Genomic DNA, 13,465 nt, shown 5'->3' on the forward strand with positions numbered 1-13,465 from the left:
AATTTTTTTATGTGTGCAGCTTCAGAAATCTGTCAAAAAATCAACTTTGGTGGAGAGCTAAATGTAACTTATTGGCTTCATTGGGTGGTGACATCACCTTCTTCAAAGACCTACACTGACAACAGACTGCACCTGTAACTGCATGCTGTAAAACAGAAAAGACTTCAAAAGTGGAGTAGGGTTGTTTTAATCTCAAAGCAATTTAAAATCATTTAAAAACCCTGCAGTGATGTCTTTTCAGGCATTATCAACATAAATAAGCTTTATCTTCACAGAAAATAAAGATTCAAAGACACAAAGGAAACTGGGACTGTCGTCTGTATTCAAGATTCTTTTCTCAACATTTGTTTGTAGGTGGATTCAGCACTAACCATTTGGAGGCACTAGCAATTTCCCTTTATAATAGTCATATATTCTAAATATATGTATGAAACTGTAGGGTTAATAAGACCATTCAGTTAACATAATCAGCTGACAAAGATAGAAAGGTAAATGTCACATTTTTAGTATTAAAGAAGCTAAGAACCTATTGTTTTAAGCCTGCATAATTAAGAGGTTTGGTTAAAATTTATTTTAGTTGTACCACTTTAAAAGTTTGATCCATTTATGGGTTAGACTTGATGTCCGTGAGGGCTTGTGAGGGCTTGTGAGGGCTTGTGAGGGCTTGTGAGGGCTTGTGAACCGCTCTTAGTCTGACCCGTCACCTAGAACCTGTTTGCCTTGGGAGACCCTACCAGGGGCATTAAGCCCCGGACAACATAGCCTCTAGGATCATTCGGGTACTCAAACTCCTCCACCACGATAAGGTGGCGGTTCAAGGAGGAGCCACCTCACAAGCCCTCATGGATAGTAAAAAAACGAGGATGTTCACGTCGCCGGGATTGGCGTCACCGGGGCCCCACCCTGGAGCCAGGCCCGGGGTTGGGGCTCGCAGGCGAGCGCCTGGTGGCCGGGTCTTTGCCCACGGGACCCGGCCGGGCTCAGCCCGAAGGAGCGACGTGGGCCCGCCTTCCCGTAGGCCCACCACCCGCAGGAAGGACCAGAAGGGGCCGGTGCTTTGCGTTTTGGGTGGCAGTCGTGGGCGGGGGCCCCGACGACCCAAACCCTGGACAACAACTCTGGCTATGGGGACATGGAATGTCACCTCGCTGGGGGGGAAGGAGCCGGAGCTAGTGCGGGAGGTTGAGCAGTACCGACTAGAGATAGTCGGACTCACCTCCACGCACAGTTCGGGCTCTGGAACCCAACTCCTTGAGAGAGGCTGGACTCTCTTCTACTCTGGAGTTGCCCGCGGTGAGAGGCGGCGAGCTGGTGTGGGCTTGCTTATAGCCCCCCAGCTCAACCGTCATGTGTTGGAGTTCTCCCCGCTGAGCGAGAGGGTCGCTTCCCTGCGCCTTCGGGTCGGGGACAGGTCTCTCACTGTTGTTTCGGCCTATGGACCAAACGGCAGTGCAGAGTACCCGGCCTTCTTGGAGTCCCTGGGAGGGGTACTGGAAAGTGCTCCAACCGGGGACTCCATCGTTCTGCTGGGGGACTTCAATGCCCACGTGGGTAGCGACAGTGATACCTGGAGGGGCGTGATTGGGAGGAACGGCCTCCCTGATCTGAACCCGAGTGGTGTTCTGTTGTTGGACTTCTGTGCTAGTCATAGTTTGTCAATAACGAACACCATGTTCAAGCATAAGGGTGTCCATCAGTGCACGTGGCACCAGGACACCCTAGGTCGGAGGTCAATGATTGACTTTGTAGTCGTATCATCTGACCTTCGGCGGTATGTCTTGGACACTCGGGTGAAGAGAGGGGCTGAGCTGTCAACTGATCACCACCTGGTGGTGAGTTGGATCCGCTGGCAGGGGAGGAAGCGGGACAGACTTGGCAGACCCAAACGTACTGTGAGGGTCTGTTGGGAACGTCTGGCGGAACCCGCTGTCAGGGAGGTCTTCAACTCCCACCTCCGGGAGAACTTCGACCAGATTCCAAGGGAGGTTGGAGACATCGAATCTGAATGGACCATGTTCTCCACTTCCATTGTTGATGCAGCCGTCCATAGCTGTGGCCGTAAAGTCGCCGGTGCCTGCCGTGGCGGCAATCCCCGAACCCGGTGGTGGACACCGGAAGTAAGGGATGCCGTCAAGCTGAAGAAGGAGTCCTATCGGGCTTGGTTGGCTCATAGGACTCCTGAGGCAGCTGACGGGTACCGGCAGGCTAAGCGGGCAGCAGCTCGGGCGGTTGTAGAAGCAAAAACCCGGGTCTGGGAGGAGTTCGGGGAGGCCATGGAGGAGGACTACCGGTCGGCCTCGAAGAAATTCTGGCAAACTGTTCGGCGCCTCAGGAGGGGGAAGCAGCTCTCCATTAATACTGTTTACAGTGGAGGTGGGGAGCTGCTGACCTCGACTGGGGATATTGTCGGGCGGTGGAAGGAATACTTCGAGGATCTCCTCAATCCCACTGTCATGTCTTCTGCAGAGGAAGCAGAGACTGGGGACTTGGAGGTCGATTCGTCCATCACCCGGGCTGAAGTCATTGAGGTAGTTTGCAAGCTCCTCGGTGGCAAAGCTCCGGGGGTGGACGAGATCCGCCCTGAGTACCTCAAGTCACTGGATGTTGCAGGGCTGTCCTGGTTGACACGCCTCTGCAACATCGCGTGGCAGTCGGGGATGGTGCCTTTGGACTGGCAGACTGGGGTGGTGGTCCCTCTGTTTAAAAAGGGGGACCGGAGGGTGTGTTCCAACTATCGGGGGATCACACTCCTCAGCCTCCCTGGGAAAGTCTATTCCAGGGTACTGGAGAGGAGAATCCGGCCGATAGTCGAACCTCGGATTCAGGAGGAACAATGCGGTTTTTGTCCCGGCCGTGGAACACTGGACCAGCTCTATACCCTCCACAGGGTGCTTGAGGGTTCATGGGAGTTTGCCCAACCAGTCCACATGTGTTTTGTGGACTTGGAGAAGGCATTCGACCGTGTCCCTCGCGTCATTCTGTGGGAGGTGCTCCGGGAGTATGGGGTTGGAGGCCCTCTGCTGAGGGCTGTGCAGTCCCTGTACAACCAGAGCAGGAGCTTGATCCGCATTGCCGGCAGTAAGTCGGACCTGTTCCCGGTGCATGTTGGACTCCACCAGGGCTGCCCTTTGTCACCGGTTCTGTTCATTATTTTTATGGACAGAATTTCTAGGCGCAGCCAGGGACCGGAGGGGATTCGGTTCGGGAGCCGGCAGATTTCGTCTCTCCTTTTTGCGGATGATGTTGTCTTGTTGGCTCCATCGAGCCAGGACCTTCAGCGTGCACTGGGATGGTTCGCAGCCGAGTGTGAAGCAGCTGGGATGAGAGTCAGCACCTCCAAGTCCGAGGCCATGGTTCTCGATCGGAAAAAGGTGGCTTGCTCCCTCCGGGTTGGGGGAGAGATCCTGCCTCAAGTGGAGGAGTTTAAGTATCTTGGGATCTTGTTCACGAGTGAGGGAAGAATGGAGCGTGAGATTGACAGGCGGATTGGTGCAGCGGCAGCAGTAATGCGGTCGCTGTATCGGTCCGTCGTGGTGAAGAAGGAGCTGAGCCGAAAGGCGAAGCTCTCGATTTACCGGTCAATCTACGTTCCTACCCTCACCTATGGTCATGAACTTTGGGTCATGACCGAAAGAACGAGGTCCCGGACACAAGCGGCTGAAATGAGTTTCCTCCGCAGGGTGGCGGGGCACTCCCTTAGAGATAGGGTGAGGAGCTCTGTCACCCGGGAGGAGCTCAGAGTAGAGTCGCTGCTCCTCCACATCGAGAGGAGTCAGCTGAGGTGGCTCGGGCATCTGTACCGGATGCCCCCTGGACGCCTCCCTAGGGAGGTGTTCCAGGCCTGCCCCACCGGGAGGAGGCCCCGGGGAAGACCCAGGACACGCTGGAGTGACTATGTCGCTCGGCTGGCCTGGGAACGCCTCGGGGTCCCCCCGGATGAGCTGGAGGAAGTGTCCGGGGAGAGGGAAGTTTGGGCGTCCCTGCTCAGACTGCTGCCCCCGCGACCCGGCCCCGGATAAGCGGGTGGAAATAGATGGATGGAATGGATGGATGGACTTGATGTCACTCTGTTGCCTCCTCCTCCACCAGCTGCTCTGCTTTCATATATTTACATGGATGTTATTTTTTGTCACCATAGGCTCTGAAAGGCACCCTGGGTTTTCCTCTGGTTCGGTTTGAAGACGCTGTCATCAACATGTACCCTTTCACCAGAGTGCACCCCTACGAGACCCAAGAGATCATCATCAACGACATCCTCAAACACTTCAGAGAGGTAAGCAGTACACACCGTTCTATTAAACATTTTTGTAAGTTCTGCTTTGAACTTATTTGATCAATTGCCCATTACAATCAAAACATTAATAATGTGTAAATAAAGCAATGTGAACATTGTGAATAAAGAGTATGTTTTATAACAGCTTTATATACAGTGTCCTTCTTGACGTAATGGACTCCAGCTAAAAACAGTGCAAAGACTATAGATTTGATATTTTACCTTATCAACTGCATTGATTTTTATAAATGTATACTTTTTCTGAATTTGATGTCAGCAACTCGTTTCAAAGTTGGGACAGGAGCAACAATAGACTCGGAAAGTTGTAGAATGCTCAAAAACACCTGATGTTGCTCCATAGGTAAACAGTTTCCTCGGTAACAGGTGTTAGTATCATGATTGGGTATGAAAGGAGCATCCTGGAAAGGCTCAGTCATGCACAAGAAAGAATGGGGTGAGGTTCACTACTTTGTTAAGTGCATGATTCTATGAAAGATATTTCTACATGGCTCAGGAACATTTTGTAAAACCATTGTCGGTAAACATAGTTTGTTTGCAAATTGTTACAATCTTTTTACACAGTAAATAAAAAGTATACAGTAAATCATTTTTAGAATCAGCAAATATATAGAATGCAAATATAAATTATTAATAAAGGGGCAAATTATGCAGCTAATTTCCTGCCAATATGTGAACAAACAAAAAATATTTTACAAAAGCCCTATGATTCACTTACAGTGTATCAACAGTGTAACAGTGTGGTTTGCAAATAAAATAAAATGTACCTAGCAAACAAATACACAACATGTTTCTAATATGTCATGCTAAATCCTACAAAAAAAAATACATATATGTATCACTTGGTGTTATAAGACTTGGCTGTGGCTCAGGAGGTAGAGCAGGCCGTCCACCAATCAGAAGGCCGTTGGTTTGATCCCCAGCTGTCCTTGGGCAAGATGCCGAACCCCAAATTGCTCCCAATACTGTGTCATCAACATGTGTCTTTGTGTGAATGGGTTAATGTGGCATGTGTTGTAAAGCGCTTTAAGTTGTCAAAGTAGATTAAAAATTCACTATATAAATGCAGTCCATTTACTTTAAGAAGATTCTTTCTGCTCTGATTTGCGCTCAGGATTTTCTTCCAAATGTTCAGAGTAATTTGTCCTCCACAACAGTGATAGCAGAGCAGAGCAGCTTGAACAGCCGAAACCACAGCTGGATTTTTTTTTATAAAGGAATATGCTGTAGCAATGAATTGGCTTCAGTCTTCAGAATTTGAGTAAAGCCACATCAGGTAGTTTCATTTTGTTTGAACAATGAATGAGACCAATCACAATCACACCTGTTTCATCATCACAGAGTCTACAGCATTTCAATAATTCTGCACTCAATGTTCTGCAATTTGTCCTCCCTTCCTCAGATTTGAACAAAACTGGGTGTGTATGTTCAGGAGATAGCGCGGGATGTCTCCAGTGAGTTAATATGGCCAAATATGTGACAGTCCACGCCCACATGCACCAAACAATGTAAAACTTGAGATTTTGGTTAATACTTGCCCCATAGCATGTGCACCGAAATTGGTGTGAACACAGTCTGAAGAGATTAATTAAGAATTATTATTGCCATTTTTCTTCTAAGCCCTGCCCTTTTCAAGGTTTACTGGTCAATGGCAGCCATGTTTTTGATCGAAATTTCTCATTTATCAAGCCCTTTGGGGCTTGAAGCCAAATGATAATAATAAGCCGACACAAACACAATAGGATTTTGCCCCTTCAGGGCTTGAACCCAATTTATACCTTCATTACCACTGTCACTGTCAGTCCATACCTTAATCACAACTGATTCATGATCTGTGCTTACATGTACCTATAACTCATTCCATGGGCGGGGTGGCTGAGCTGGCTTGCCGCCCTGAAGATCGAGCGGACACTCCCACAACCCTCATTCACTTGGACCAAAAAACACCTCATTTGATCAGTACACCACCTTTGAACACCATGCCTTTGTTTTTAGCAGCCCCTCCATTCTTTGCATCACGATCTACAGACCACCTAAATATGAAGCTGCTTTTATCAGTGACTTTTCAGAATTTTTATCAATAATCCACGCCACTTACAATTTTATCATTATATCTGGTGAGTTTAACTTGCATATAGATACTCCATCAGACCACATGTCCAAAGACTTTTTAAACCTCCTCAGCTGCATGGATTTTACACACGTCACACAGCCGACTCACAACAGGGGACACACCCTTGATCTGGTCATTACCTATGGCCCAGCCAGTGTGTCCTCTGTTGTTGACTTGGCGGTGTCTGACCATTACTGCATGTTTTTTAATATCACTGGTTTTATTCAGCAGGAGACCACAGTGAGAACTGTTAGGAAATGCTGTATTACCTCTGAAGTGGCTGCAAATTTTATTGACATTTTAGATAAACATCCTTAGTTTCTTTAGAGAGAGACGTACTTTGTTAATCACATCACATTACAAATGTGCACCTTGTGATTTTATTGTTGATGATTTTAACAGAAAATTAAAGACAACCATAGATATTGTTGCTCCACCACTTTTAAAGAAAGTCCCAACTAAGCATACAACACCGTGGAGAAAAAAAAATTTGCTTTAGGGCACTTCTCTTGTTGTTCTCTCTGTATGAAATGTACTTCGCTTTGGATAAAATTGTCTGCCACATGACAAATTGTAATTGTAATCTTCCACTATGTTTGAATGCATGTGAGTTATACTTGCTCTTCTTAACATGTTTGGAAAAGGTTTCCACTTTCACTATTCCTGTGTAATGCCTACTTCAAGGCATTAGCTGCCTCCACCTCTACGCAGCGACTCTGTGAGGTTGATTGCTTCTTGATCACAGCCACTTTTTTTGCTCTTTAGTTTTTAACTACTAACTAACTTTGATTATCTATGTTTATCTTTTATCTGTATATCGGTTATCCAGTACATGAATCTTGAGCATTAGCACCCACTAACTCAGTTAACACAGATGGGTCACGCTCCATTTTTGGCTGTTCTACATGCCTTGGGCTAAGTCAAACAATTGCGAAACTCAGGTCGGATTACCAAGCTCTCCCAGATCCAACAGGATGAGCATCATGCACTTGCTGGCCGTAGAAGCATCCTGCATTTTCAACAACACCACCACACTTCCATGTCTCAGTCCCTCTGTAAACACAGGGTTGAAGCCACAGGTCCTCAGATCAATCCACAAGGAGGACCCCTGGCCCAGGCCAAGGCATTAAAGCCCAGCCCAAGGCACGGATCTGTTCCACACCTGCCCCTTTAGAAACCCTGGATGGTCACCAAGGGGAACAATAAATGAGGTAGCGTCTCTCCTCCCGTTCTCCACCAGCAGGGTCTGTCTCACTGAATAAGTCCAATGTGTAGAGAAAGCTGGAGCAACATCTGTCCTCTGATGGCCTGGAGTCCACGGCCAGTCCAGCATCACTGCCCACAAAGTCAAGTGGCTCCTGAGCCAATCCCAGTCTAGGGAGTGGAACTCCTACACCAGCAGCTTCCAGTTACATTTAGACATCTGTAGGGGAATTACCTCTAAATTAATGTTGCATTCGTTAATAAAAGCCGGGCACCAACCTTCCCCAGCTAAGAAGGATTTTGTATATCGTGTCTTGTAATGCTGATGTAGTGAACAAATGAACCAACAGTAGATCAGTCTGATAATCTAAGGCGTAAACTCTCAGTACAGGGATTGCTTATATCCAGCTCAAAAGGACACCGTCTGACAACGACTTGTATGCAAAAGATTATTTATTAAACACAATAATGAAATGAATATGAATCATGGATAATGCATTAGATTATATGGATGAGGTAGATTAATACAAACACTGCACAGAGGAACTTATGGCGAGAGAATGGTAAAATGAGTTTGGCGATAGTGAGAAGTAAGTTTTTAAAGGGAAATGGGGACGCGAATATCAAGTTAATTTGTTAAATGAACGATTTAGAGAATTTAGACAAATCTCAACCTCACGGACCAACTCTTATTCAAAACCACTTAAGTATGCCTACTTTGTCAACGACGTCCCTGTAGAGGTCTGCCCCGAACTAACACGAAGAGGCTCCGCGTCGTCGTCCATCACTCTGATCTGCACAGCAGTCTGCCGGACGAATCAAGCGAACCACTGTTGAGAGCTGGTGTTGGACAGGGATGTCTCAGGAGCTGAGGGTCTTCGGTGTCGGTTACAGACGAGGAACGGCTTCCGATGGTTATTTAACCCGGACCAGCGGGTCAGCAGCAGGCTACAGGTCTTCGGTGCGGTCAGTTAGTTGTCGACCGTTTGGCAAGGCTTTTGATTACTAATAATAAGATTGAGAAACTCCTTGATGGCCGGTCGAAAATGTCTTCAAAATTATTATTACGTGACTAGACTTTAACAACAAAAATAGGAATTATGCGGCTTGGCGTGCCGAGCAAAAATGAAAGTTTCACAAAGATTAGAAAAGTGCGTTTTCTGCAGAATTAAATCAGGCCACTCTGCGTAGTTGTGAGCAGCAACAAAAAGACTGAGAAAACGACGGAGCGAAAAATACTTGAAAACTAAAGACAAAGAACTTAACACAAACTAAGACTAGAGTAGAAGAAAGAAAAAAACTAAACACACAAAACTAGACTGGAAGAAAGAAAAACTAAACTGGAATCCGTTGCATGCGACTAACTTTATCATCGCTCCAGGGCGTGTCTAATCAATAGGACGTCACTCATGTGGGATGGTTCGCAGACGTGCAATGTGATTTCATTTCACAGAGTGAGAATTAATTAATGATTCATACAAGGGCTCATCTGCTTCTCACTATGGTCAATCGAATATATTTTAAATGATCAATTTTCAATGGCACTTCAACAACAACATGCACGTTCACTACATGCGTTAGACAGTTCTTATGAATAACGACAACATTAAACAATGAACATGGTAACATTTGCTAATACTAATCCTAATAAACATGATGACTAAGGGTATAATGACTTTAATATGATGAAGGAATAAAGAAGGGCAGACTATATTTGCCGAAATGATTATCGCTATTATGGTTACTTATTAATAAATGTCTCCCGCTAAGCACATTCAACCTAACCGCTATGAACCTCTAGATGGGGGTATGGTTCCATGGTAGAAACTCTGAGGAAACCTTTGAAATAGTTAAATTCACAGTTTCGACATCCTGTAAGTTAGAAAAACTAGGAAAGCATTGTTATTGTGCAGATCACGAGCTTAGCAATGTAATAACATCTACGGTTAAATCAAACATAGAGATTTGGTTAATTTGGTAGGTTAAGTAAAAAGGCACACAGACATACAGAACAGTTTGCTTCAGGAATGTCTAATTTACAACCCATCACCATTATCTGATTTGAAGATTCCTTTGAGACATGGCATTCATCTATCCAGGCAGTTTTATTGTCCTTAACTCCCATGGGCTATCAAGAAAGAGTTAGCACCTCCATGAGAACGTCTTGAACAGATGTAAATTAGAAGTAAAAGTGTTATCAGTGACTCTTGTTGCCCTGAAAGAGTGTGAGAAGAGGTCTCTAAACCAGACATCCTGTCTCTGCCTGAGTTCACACCTTCCTGTAAACCTTCCAGGTGGTCAATAACTCTTAAAAGTCTGATTGTTTTATCACTACACTTCTCCTGAGAAATGCAAAGAGGTGAGAAGAGGGTCAGCTACAGACCAGTTCTGCTACACATCAGAAGCCAACTTCCAACATTATCTACTTCCACGTTTTGATACATGAATCTCCAGACATCCTTTTTCTGACTGAAACATGGCTCAATGAATACAATGTATATAGACCTCAAGAAATCCGATTATGGTAGCTCACCTGGTAGAGCATGCACCATGTATCAAGACTGAGTCATTACCACAGCAGCCCAGGTTCCAGCGCAGGCCCATTGCTGCATGTAATCCCCTCTCTCTTTCCCCTGCCTTTCCTGTCTCTCTCAAGCTATGAGTATCATGACAATACAGCAGAAATGTCAAAAAGTGTAGCTAAAAAGAACATGGAAATATGAATATAATGTTTTGAACCTCTGTCTCGGTAGGACCATTCATGTGACCATTGTTGCCCTCCTTCAGTGCATTTTGATGCCTTGGAGGGCATTGCAAAACTGTGGTAACTGTATACCTCCTCTGTGTTATAATATCTTAACCTGGACTGGCTGTCTGACAGCTCTAACAAATTTAAATAACAGTGCATGGAACCTAATCGTTTTCAGTTCAGCCAAATCCAATAGACAAATTTCAAAAATCTATTTAACTCCTCACTGATTGAGATCATAGCTCCACTAATACCTGCCTGTAGAGTTTTTCCTCTTGATATTTGTGGTGACTGTCTTGTTGTCTGTGTTAAAATGTAATTCTGAGCATCTTCTGATTTTTAACATGATTTTTCAGTTTCCGACATTGCATATATCACTGCATGTAATATAAATGCAATTTTTACCTATTTTGTCCATTACTGACCCTGCTTCCAAACTACCTCACATGTCTTCTCTCAATTAAATCAAGTAACTACAGTAAACAATCCAGTGACTACTTTACCTTAGGTCACCCTTATGAATGCACTAATGTTGGTGGAACTGGTTTCAGGTGCTATGCACCTGAAGGACTGACCCTTTCGAGGATATCCCTTTCAGACCAAATTATGTACTTATCACCTGCTATCAATTAACCTGCTGACCCAAGAAATGTTCCAAACAGGTGTTTTTTGAGCATTTCACGTCTTGCCCTGTCCCAACCTATTAGAAATGTGTCACTAGCATCAAATTCAGGTAAGCATATATTTACAAAAGTCAAGAGAGTTGATGAGTAAACATCAAACATATTGTCTTCATAACATTTTCAATTGAGTATATGTCCAAAAGGTTTAGCAAATCATCACAGTCTGTTTCATTTATGTTTCACACTGTTTTGGAATTGGGGTTGTATAATTGTAAACTTAAAAAAATAAAAGTTTTTATGTCCCAAATCCTTCTTGTTATCAGCGCACAGTTTATAAGCCAGCATCCATGATGGTATAGGGGTGCATTAGTGCACATGGCATGGCTAACCTGCACATTTGTGAAGGCACTCTTAATGCTGAATGATATATACAGGTTTTGGAGCAACACATTCAGCATTTTCAGGGAAGGACTTGCTTCAGCAAGACAATGCCAAACCACAGTCTGTATGTATTACAACAGCACTGGTCTGTAGTAAAAGAGTCTGAGTACTAACCACCTTTTCACCCCTTGAAAATGTTTGGTGCATTATGAGACATAACATATGACAAAGGAGACCCTGAGCTGTTGAGCAGCTGAAATCGCACATCAAGCAGGAATTCATCTTCTATACCCGCCTATCCCAGCTGTCAATAGGCGAGAGGTGGGGTACACCCTGAACCGGTCGCCAGCCGATTGCAGGGCAACATATACAGACAAACAGATCCGTAGGATCTGTAAGGACAATTTAGAGTCACCAATTAACCTAATGAGCATGTTTTTGGTCTGTGGGAGGAAGCCGGAGTGCCCGGAGAGAACCCACGCATGCAAACTTCAGACAGAAAAGCCCCACCTGACCTGGGGATCGAACCAGCGACCTTCTTGCTGTGAGGCACGCGCACTACCTGCTGCGCCACCGTGCTGCCATGGGAAAACATTTCCACATCAAAACATCAAATTCTAAATGAGGATATAATTTTCAGGAACAACGAAATTTCTGTTTCAACATCTGATGTTGTCTTTGTGCTATTTTCAATTGAATATGAAGTTTCAGTGTTTTGCAGATAATCACATGATGTTTATATTTACATTTTACACAGTGTTCCAACTTTTTTGGAAACAGGGTTGCATATTTCCATCACTTATTAGGTGCTACATGGACAGATATCACATGCAGGTGTGTCAGGTGATGTGGTAGATTATCCAGTTTGTGTCAGATCATTACTTAGTCATGTTTCCTGTCTGTAGGAGCTGATCAGCCAAGCAGCCCAGATACTGGGCTCTGTGGACTTCCTGGGAAATCCCATGGGCCTCCTCAATGACGTCACTGAGGGTGTGTCTGAGCTCATCAAGTACGGTAACGTCGGTGGCCTCATACGCAATGTGACCCATGGTGTGTCCAACTCTGCTGCCAAGGTACACCTCTACTGACTTGCGTATCAGTGACTTCTATATGTTTGCTGTTGCAGTGTTGTATTATTTTGTACAGGTGTTCCAGTAAATGTATCCGACTCATGAATATACATTGTGTGAAGAGTAAAAAGAATTAATATTATAAAAGTGGAGGAAGCCATTTAGTGTGAATGTACCTCTGTGTGTCAGTTTGCAGGGACTTTATCAGATGGGTTGGGAAAGACCATGGACAACCGGCACCAGAGTGAGCGGGAGTACATCAGATACCATGGAGCCACCAGTGGAGAGCACCTGGTAGCAGGGATCCATGGACTGGCCCATGGTACAACCTGGAAACATTTTTGTGTGTGGTTACAGCTACAGCAGTTGCAGCGAGTGGAGCAAATCATTTAGTGGTTGTCGAAATTAACAATTACGCCCCCCTGAATGACTAGAATTAAATTTTGACTAACCATTCAGACTAATGAAAAAATATACTTGTATAGAAATTTATGAGGTGTGAGGATGATTTATTGTTAAGACAGCTCACATTGTTAGTGTTGTTGAGTGAAAACTGTACAGTCATTTGTCAGGCTCAGTGATTAATGATTTGCTGATGAGTTTTAAGTGCATTTAAAACTCAGGGGGCTGTGGCTCAGGATGTAGAGTGGTCATCCACTCAGAAGGCCCCTGCAATCTACATGTCGAAGTACCTGTGTATATAAAGTCCTACAATTCACATTGCATGACAGAACAAAAACCAAACCCTGAAGTCCAAGGAACTCTGTATAGACTGCTGTGATAAAATTCTGGTGAGACATGGATCATGCTAAGGGTATAAAATCTTTTTTTAAAGCTTCTAGTGTTCCCAAGAGCACAGTGGCATAAATAATTGCGAAATTAAAGAGGTTTGGAACCACTGGGACTCTTCCATTAGTTGGGTGTCCAGCTAAAATGACTACATGGGCAAGAAGAGCCTTACCTAGGGAGGTGACCAAGAACCCAGCGGTCACTTTAAGAGAGCTTTGGAAGTCCTCTCCAGGGATGGAAGAACCT

The 13,465-nt window shown here is 45.0% G+C and overlaps 1 protein-coding gene across 6 annotated transcripts in view; it reads left to right on the forward strand.

Annotated features, from left to right (window-relative positions):
• Positions 1 to 13,465, forward strand: part of vps13d (vacuolar protein sorting 13 homolog D) — a 157,940-nt gene that overhangs the window by 126,904 nt on the left and 17,571 nt on the right. For all 6 annotated transcript variants that reach the window (XM_076740585.1, XM_076740580.1, XM_076740586.1 and 3 more), the window contains 3 exons: positions 4,139 to 4,273; positions 12,266 to 12,433; positions 12,620 to 12,752. In XM_076740585.1, coding sequence (XP_076596700.1) covers positions 4,139 to 4,273; positions 12,266 to 12,433; positions 12,620 to 12,752 — 436 coding nt within the window. The remainder of the gene's footprint in view (positions 1 to 4,138; positions 4,274 to 12,265; positions 12,434 to 12,619; positions 12,753 to 13,465) is intronic.

Source organism: Chaetodon auriga, chromosome 10, assembly GCF_051107435.1.
Source record: "Chaetodon auriga isolate fChaAug3 chromosome 10, fChaAug3.hap1, whole genome shotgun sequence".
Taxonomy (NCBI): Eukaryota; Metazoa; Chordata; class Actinopteri; order Chaetodontiformes; family Chaetodontidae; genus Chaetodon; species Chaetodon auriga.